The sequence below is a fragment of the Colias croceus genome, chromosome 8, assembly GCF_905220415.1.
Source record: "Colias croceus chromosome 8, ilColCroc2.1".
NCBI lineage: Eukaryota > Metazoa > Arthropoda > Insecta > Lepidoptera > Pieridae > Colias > Colias croceus.
The window spans coordinates 1,482,416-1,492,019 of record NC_059544.1 but is presented as its reverse complement, the minus strand read 5'-3'; the positions used below and the strand labels follow the sequence as shown (position 1 = coordinate 1,492,019).

The 9,604-nt window shown below is 34.5% G+C and overlaps 1 protein-coding gene across 1 annotated transcript; it reads right to left on the bottom strand.

Annotated features, from left to right (window-relative positions):
• Positions 1-1,418: 1,418 nt before the first annotated feature.
• LOC123693635 lies at positions 1,419-2,471 on the bottom strand. Its single transcript, XM_045638821.1, has one exon. It carries the CDS (start codon positions 2,469-2,471, stop codon positions 1,419-1,421), a length of 1,053 nt encoding a protein of 350 aa, XP_045494777.1.
• Between the last annotated feature and the right edge of the window lie 7,133 nt (positions 2,472-9,604).

Below are 9,604 nucleotides of genomic sequence, written 5' to 3'. Positions count from 1 at the left end.
GTGAGAAAATTGGTTAAACCTATAAATTATATACCTAGGAATATTAATTGGAAATCGTTTCTACCCAAAACAGTTGTGGTTCAAAGGTGAGCTATCGGTCCAGCAAGCGGAGGCTGCGGGCAAATCAATTATTTCTACAACCGTGAAATGCGGTCACTTTGGTCGCTTCGTTTTAGTTTAGGACTGCTAAATGCTCGTGAAATGGGTGAATTTACGGATAGGGTTTAAATGGTTGCCTTATCTTTGAATTGGTTATATAATCCTGTTGTATTTATTTAAAACTATAGCCACCCGCTTCGCCCGTGTAGATAAAAATCATCATCATAAAATATAGTCCTTGTTTTGTTCAGGGTAATGCAGGATTGGAATTGTAAGAGAATTTTGTATCGGTCCAGTAATTTCGGAGCCTATTCAATTCAAACAAACAAACAATCAAATCTTTCCTCTTTATAATATTAGTGTAGATGAACTCTTACTTAGTTATAAACAATCAGTCTCCAGATCAAAGTCAATATTATGTTTTATATTGTAGCATTATTCTGAGCTCTATGTAGAGACACTATATAGAATTTTCTAGCTGTAGACCAATTCTCTATGCCATAGATCTAGATTGGTTTGAAGATGGAGCTATACCAGCTATTCGTTATCGAGGGATAAGCTTGATTGCCTTTCAAGAAGACAAAGCAGGCTTTCTAATCGCTCAGTTTCGTCTATTTTAGCTTAGATCCTTTCAATAGGATGGATTCCTTACAATTTCAATGATTGTCCATAGAGAAACCGAGGTACTTGACACAGTCTTTATGGTCCATAAAAATCATAACTATGTATCTATTCGATACTGCTCTCGATTCGATGAAATGTTATACAGGAATTTAGAGATGATAAATCGAGCTTATTCTCATATGTAGGTATCTACCTTATTTGCTACTTATCTAAGTAGCAAATCATTCAAACGTTGTTATATTCAAACTACTTACCTACCTATTTAACTATGAATAAGACCCAAATAAATAACCGTTTCCCTTCAAAATAATTTTGCTGAGACTGCTGAGTATTCTTCTTTCCACACAAAAAACTTATCTAATACAAGTAGCTCAATATAGTTGAAAATGCTTTTAAAATTTTATTATATTTACATCTTTCAGTAACAACATACTTGAATATAATGAAGAAGCCTCCTTAGCGGAGTAATTAATAGTGCTTGGCGCAGCTAATACTAGATTAAACCCTGGCAATAATAACCCTTAAACAATTTAAAACTGTTTTCATGATGAAATTAAGAAAAAGACTTTATTTTTATTTTTTATTTATTTCTTTATTTCAGGCAACAAATGTAGTTACAGTTAAAGGTCTTAATATAACTTAAAAACTACGGCCCATATGAACTTAAAACTACTTAAATACTAAATTAATACACGCTATGCCTTCGGCGTGTGACGCGATTCCGGGGGGCCGGGTATCCGTCCGCGGAAGCGGCGAAACACAACTCCCTGCGGCCAAAACCCTTCGTCCATGTAGACGCTCAGCTTGGCGGTCGGTACTCTCACCACGAAGGAGTTGAAGCTCACTTTATGGCGAGACTCCAGACGTTCCACTCGCAGACTCAAACCTGTCTTCGCATGCAAGTACTCGACAACATCTTCAGTCTTGGTACAGTAGTGCACACGAGACACATAGAGCGGCGTCGTCGGCACCTCTGCGCGCATCCGCAAGTTTGGATCTTTCGTTGCGGTGCCGCACTTGTTCTGACGATTCAACTTCTTCTTCTTCTGGACTTTTGTGAAGCCATCCTCGTCAACGTCCTTCGTTTTTGAAGGTAAACTTTTCCGCACGGGTGCGTTTACTCCTTTTGATGATTTTGGGGTCGCAGTCATTTTTGAGGCTGCGGCGGCGTAGTCACATTGAGGAGCAACTGGCAACGTGACATGCGATGTCTTCTCCGGGGGAGAGGTAACGGGAGCGGGGCGCGGGGCATCACTCGGGTCATCGGCGGTCGGCGACACATCAACATCAGCAGTTAAAATGCCTACGCATGCATTTTGAGCTCCGCGACGTGCATTCACATATGACGGCACGGGTGACCTACATATTGCATGCGCATCGCGATATGACGCTAACTCGACTCGTAAATCGGAGATGGTCTTCTCTGAAGCCTCCAACTTGGTGTGTACCTCGGCCAGACTCGCCTTAAGGAATGTGATGTCCTTAAGGAGCCTCGTAACATCGACGTGGTCAAATCCCACCGGAGGAAGTTTATGCAACTCCTTTGCGACGAAATCGGGCACGTCATCGGGATCAGTCACCTTCAATAGGCTGATGATATCCTGTATGCATTTTTCACCCCCGTTCCTGCGGCGGGACGGCATCGTGGCAATCTTGTCCAGCGTTTGGTAGAGTAGCACCTTGCCACTGCTAATTTCCTCCTCCTTAAAGTTAGTTTTGCAGATTTGCATGATGCTAACCTCGTCCATGGTATCGATGGCATTTTGAATGAACGCCAACAGCTCATTTACAATGAGTGTTTTACAACTCATTATAAAAAGTTCATGCAGCGGCAAAGCCGCGCGTGACGCGAATTGTTATTCCTTACTGTGCTAGCACTAATCACGTCCGATTCCGAACGCGTCTAGCGCACCACTGATTTACCTTTCCTGCAAATTTCTATTTCATGAGCTATATAATAATTAGGTACCTATCCAATAGTTGAGTTGTAGATAAGAATGGAACATTTATTGAACATAACATTTAATTAAAAAGGTCAAATTGTTACATATAGGTTATAGAAAAAAAAAAGAACTGAAAAAAGGACAAAACATGTAAGGCTTCGCCCGCTTTGTCTAAAACCTAATAAATTATATACTAAAACCTTCCTCTTGAATCACTCTATCTATTAAAAAAAACTGCATCAAAATCCGTTGCGTAGTTTTAAAGATTTAAGCATACAAAGGGACATAGGGACAGAGAAAGCGACTTTGTTTTATACTATGTAGTGATGATGATACTACGATTAACTAAAACACTGTTTGGAAGTTTCCTCTATTTAATAATAAAATAACTATGTAGTGTTATGTATTCAAATTAGTCTAAGTACTTTATGATGATGCCTGCAGCATTGTAAATTATTTAGTTTACGAGGACGAATAATACTTTGTTACAGTACGAACGAGAAAGATCTACCACAAGCATTTTTGTGTATTTAATCAGTAACAAAAACTTCTCTAGTCCAAATTATACCGTAGTCGATAGCTCATTCCTACCAGAGGTGAACCTTTATAGAATTGTGTATTCCTATATTGTGTAGAACTAGGTAATGAATGTGTGACACGCAAGCACAGAGAGGTATTCTCAATTCAACAAACATTTATTTCTTCAATTACACTTTCTTCTGGAAACACATTTGAATCGTCATAACATACTAGATTTACTTTACGTATACCATCATTCTGGAAAGCAATTTGTATGGAGAAGAGCCGGCACGAAACTCGATAATTGCTCTTTTAAATCAAGTAAATGATTACGACTTAATATACATATGCTAAAGAACTGTCCTATTGACCTTATGCGACAACTCTACATGAATTTTAATCTTCAATACTATATTAATTAATGCAGTAGGGTCTCTGATATTTCAATATTATGAATTTTAAATTAAGTACAACAAATAAATATTATTAAATCCTACTAATATTATATATGCGAAAGTTTGTGAGAATGTATATGAGTGTGTGTGTGTGTTTGTTACTCTTTCACGCAAATACTACTGTACCGATTTCAATGAAATTTAGCACACCTAAAGAGGGTAACTTGGATAAACACATAGAATAGGTTCCAACCCGGGCGGGCGGAAAGCTAGTATAGAATAATTTTAGAAAGACTCTTATCCAAGAAACATATTATTTCCGCTATAAAGACATGGTATAAATCATATAGGATAAAGGGATTCATAAGGCTTGTTTCGTTTATGTTTTTCTAAAATAAGGGATAAAAAAATGTCTCAACAAGACAACTGTTGTTCATACAGGCTTATTTAAGATAGCTACTTGCATAATATATACGAATATTTTCAAATAGCTATTACCTTACAACCGTAGGCCGTATTCACAATGAAAGCTGGAAACTTATAAGCGCTTACCGGCGCTTGTCAGCGCTGGTTCGTTCTACACAAAGGAAGCAGGTTGAAGCAGACCAATACAAATTTTATATGGCAGCGCCCAGCGCTGACCAGCGCGTGTTGGCTTGTGGGCGCCGATTAGCGCTTATCGGCGCGTGTTCATATATTTTCCTGCGCGGGTTACCAGCGCTGACAAGCGCCGGTAAGCGCTTATAAGTTTCTGAATACGCCCTAAGAGTATATAATATATATTACAGTACTTACAACCCTCTCAGATATAATATGAAAGTCATAACAATAAAGTTTGCCATTTGTTTATTCAATTATATGAATTTTAATCTAGAGCAGAGACCTTCATTTCTTCACACTTTAATATATTTAAATAATTTATTTTGTTAATCACAACTGAAAGACATTTTAATGATACGAATGCTTTTATTGTTACGAAATAAAATTAAAGATTTTACAACCTTTATTTAAATAACCCTTTCACCTGAATAAAATTTTGTCTCGTAGAGGTGTTAATCTTAAAGGGTTTCGCTGTTCAAAAATCGACCCTATTTCTTTTACATAGAGTCTAAAACCGAATCAAAATGGTAAGTCTCTAGAAGACTCTTGATATTACAGTCGACTTAAGTTATATATATTTTATTATTATTAATATGCTCTTATGTCGTTTATCCCTTTTTATTTGACATATCTTGAATTGGAACCTTTCAGTACATTACTTTATCCTTAGAATAAATTTATTGTAAATAGGTACCTACTTCTGATTCTGATTTTTCTTTACAAAATATTCCTTTAAATTATAATATCAAACGCTGTGCTTTATTTTCAGATTTTTTTTTTTATAATTTGTTTCATAATTATAATTTATGTTTGTTTATTTAATCCATCCCTGATCCACGAAGAAGACTGATAAAGAATATCAAGAATTCAGGATTCAATTTGAATGTTTATTGCGTTGTTTTATCCATTTATACAATATTATATAGGTAATATAGGTGAAGTTTATTTACATTATATTGTGATATAACACTTTATTATTAATAAAACTTTATTAAGTGTCCTCATTGAAAAATACATTGAATATATCTTCAGATTAAATGACCACGAAAAATAAATACTTTATAATCTAAAAATCTGTTCCAACATTAATATTAATTTCACTCAAACGATATTTTATATTTAATTACGACATTTAAATAACTAAAATAAACTAAAAGCAATCCCAATTCAAATTCAAAATTCAAATTCAAATTGCTTTATTTGCAGAATGTAGAATACAGATGTTTGTCAATATCCATACAGAATACTAAATTTGCTCTACAATAAAATAAATAATCAATACATAGCATAAAACAAAGTCGTTTTCTCTGTCCCTATGTCCCTATGCATAAACCTTTAAAACTACCCAAAGCATTTTGATGCGGTTTTTTTAATAGATAGAGTGATGCAAGCGAGGAATGTTTTAGTATATTATAATTTATTAGGTTTTAGACAAAGCGGGCGAAGCCGCGGGCAGTAAGCTAGTTATCAATAGATCTTGAAATACACACTTTTGAAGCGAAACTTCTTTATCGGGGTTGGTAAATTTTAGTGTAACATTTTTTCGTTACGCGTGACATTTTTCCGTTACGCGCCATTTTTTCTTATCTCTACCACGTGTGATTCGATGTATTTCTGTAAAGTTTGCATATAGTAAACTATTTTTTTTAATAAGGTCATAAAGAACTTTCACTTCTTACGTGTGTACCTACACTAGTACAGCCACATATTTTTTTCTATTCACACAGGACAATACAAATCAGCCAGTAAACTTTTATTTGCTAGCAAGTGGAATCGTAAAATCAAAGGGCGCCTTTGTCACCTAATGAAAACTATAGTATGCTTCGTTGGCTGTAGTTTGGTTCAATAGTGACGTCACTTTTGTATTTATTTAACGTATGTAAATCAAAGGCTTTGAAAAATAGTGAAAATAAGGATTGTGTAGACGGTAGCGTGAGAGACAGTGTGTTTATGATAGAATATGAATAAGAAATTCTTTGAAAGAAATAAAGAAGTAGTCTTTGCCTAAAATAAGTAACACATATTTAATAACGCACCGGCTTCGGCTTGAATTTATGTTTTACATTTTTGTTTTATTTTGATAAAAAACTGCTTATATTGTTATTATAAACAAAAAAAATGTTTGGTTGGAATGATAGTTGAATGCATTATTCGAGATATAACTAAAAACATTTTTTTTTGCGAGGCTGTTACTGGCTTTCGAATGTAAAGGTATTAAATAAAAAAAAGAGCAGAGTCTTTTTTTATTTAATATGCAGGTATATAAATATGGCAACGGCATAACATTTCCATACGTAAATGTCATGCCAGTGCCATAGTGTGTTTTAACTTTTAAGTTAATAGTTTAATACCTACTAGGTACATAAAATCCATACAAATATGAAATTAAAAAAGCTATGCATATTTTTCTAACCTTTTCACTGGACGGATTTGAATGAAATTTTGAGTACAAATGGGTGGAATGTCGGAAACGGACATGAGTTACGTCTGTATTCTGTGCTGAAAATAAAACTTGGAAGCGGTGAAATACGGGATAAAAACGCAGGTTTGTGGTACAAATTTAGGTGGACTGTAGGTGGAAAGCTAAGCATAATAAATAGGTATTACATTGATGGAGTTTTTAAGCTATTGCATAGCTTCTATCGCGGGCCTTTCGCGGACCGAATCGAGAAATTCCGTAACGAAAAAACCTCACGCTCCTCACTTCGACGGGCGAAGGTGTGTCTTGAAGGCATAGCATGCAATAGTTTTACCGCGGTCGTCCCCGAGTGCCACACGTCGTTTTTTTTACCTCGAATAGTATATGACAAATCTTTATATATAAAAATGAATCCCAAAATGTGTTGGTAAGCGCATAACTTGAGAACGGCTTAACCGATTTCGTTAATTCTTTTTTTATAATATTCCTTGAAGTTCGAGGATGGTTCTTATGTAGAGAAAACGTGAATATGTACCACGGGCGAAGCCGGGGCGGACCGCTAGTATTTCATAAATTATTATCTACTTATATATCTACTTATCTATACTAATATTATAAAGCTGAAGAGTTTGTTTGTTTGAACGCGCTAATCTCAGGAACTACTGGTCCGATTTGAAAAATTATTTCGGTGTTAGATAGCCATTTATCGAGGAAGGCTATAGGCTATAATATATCATCACGCTAAGATCAACAGGAACAGAGCAATGCAGGTAAAACCGCGGGGCACAGCTCGTTTTATCATACAAAAAGTTGCTTACTCACCAAGCGACACGAAAATAAAGCAAACAATATGAAAATATTTATAACTAGCTTTCCACCCGCAGCTTCACCCGCGCTGTCAAAGAAAAACCCGCATAATTACCGTTACCGTGGGATTTCCTGAATAAAACCTATCCTATGTCCAGGGGTAAAAAGTAACCTAGATGTCCTTTCACGGGTATCAAAATATCTCTATACCAAATTTCATGCAAATTGGTTCAGTAGTTAAGGCGTGATTGAGTAACAGACAGACAGACAGACTTACTTTCGCATTTATAATATTAATATAGTATGGATTCATTTTCTGAGTGTAATCTTCTGTAAACAAATCACAATATGATTATACATCTCACGTTTTGCCTGAAATAAACACACTTGAACAAGATGTTCTTAAATAGAATACAAATTCGTTCATTGTTCTTTTCTTATAAATTTTTGACGTCACGCGCGTTTGTTTTTAACAAGGGTTTTAATAATAATTTAATCTTCGATAGTATTTAATATTTCTATTATAATATAATCATAGATGAGAATAATAAACTATAATACAAACAAACATGTTAGTTTGTTTGTATTATAGTTTATTAATTGTTTATTTGCATTAAAGGTACCTATGTTAAATATTGAACATAGCTACTAAAACCTGTAGGTAACAATGACCACGAATGCGTAAATGGACTTTAAAAAATGCTTTGGTAAATATTATCATTAACAACTTTGCTTTTCTAAATAAAATATATTCAGAAAACTCTTAACATTGCGTATTTAAAAGTCATAGAAATAATCTATTTCTCAAGTACCTACGCCATATTGAATTTAGGGTCGTGACAACCGACCAAGATGGTTTTAATGATACCTCATTAATTGCTAACGATAGTAAACATATTCAAATAGATGAACATACATACATTAAAAATAAGAAAATATATGAACACATAAACACCCATTTTTAAGAATATATAACGATAAAACACAGATAGTAAAATACAAACCTCATTTTCACGTACTCACGTAAAAAGTTCAAAACGGTAAAAGCCTTGCAATTAACAATATTTCGGTATAATTATGGTTCAATTAATCCCCTATTTATACAGGTATATGTATATAATAGTCAAGTGGTGTGTGCGAACGTCTTACGTTTCTCCGGAAACCTTAACTTTTTATTAAGGATTTACTTCAAAAGGCTTCTCGTGAAATGTCTTTGATCTAAACCCTTTGTTAGCAAAGTCGGTGGAAATGGGTAAGGATATAAAGAATATGGCAGCCCTTTATATTTTCATCATTATTTATACATGCCTATTCTTTACGATTAACTGTAACTTTCTGTTTATCTACGTCACGTATTTTATTACTATTTGTACGTGATACGCCGTAATTATTTCTTACGTCGGGAAAAAAAATATTAGTGGAAAGACTTAAAAGGTGTTTTTGTCTAACTCTACATTAATAACGTTACAATATCAAATATCGCAAATAGTTTTTACGTTAATAAGTTAGTTAGGTACTAATACAATTAACATCGTTACGTTAGCGTTTTAATAAAATGCCTAAAAACCTACAAAAAACTATAAAAAACTTTAAAAAATAACATCATTCACTATCAAAAGATATTCTAGAGACATTTAGTAACATCCATATTTACCATTATGTACTTTGTACATAATATCTTGTATACCTACACCTTGTAGTAATAATACATTTGTAGCTTCTACAAAATAATTGAAATATACCGACTCCAAGGTTTTGTTCCCACAAAAGAATATATGTATCTAACAATGGCTAATATAAATAGCAAGTGATGTAACAACACAGTACAGTTCATTGGGCAGCTATCAAAGAGCACGTGTTACATCGACAACTTTCTCACGAACGATTAATGAAAAGGGAATAGGTGAAAAGAAATGAGGTTTGAGAAACCATGGACGCGCTTTTAATTTTAATAAAAATTGTTTTTTTTGGTTTCATGTTTTTTGTATTTGTCCTATGAGGAAATGTATTTCGAACAAAAAGCCTTCTTTTTATGAGCTAATCTTTTTTTTATGCGCTTGACCACGATCTCGCCTGATGGTAAGCTGATATGTGGCCTAAGATGGAGTGCGCTTCCCTAGAAGGTACCGGTTCACTCTTTGCTTGAAGACCCCCATATTGTAGTCGTCGGGGAACACAGACTCAGGAAGCATGAAATC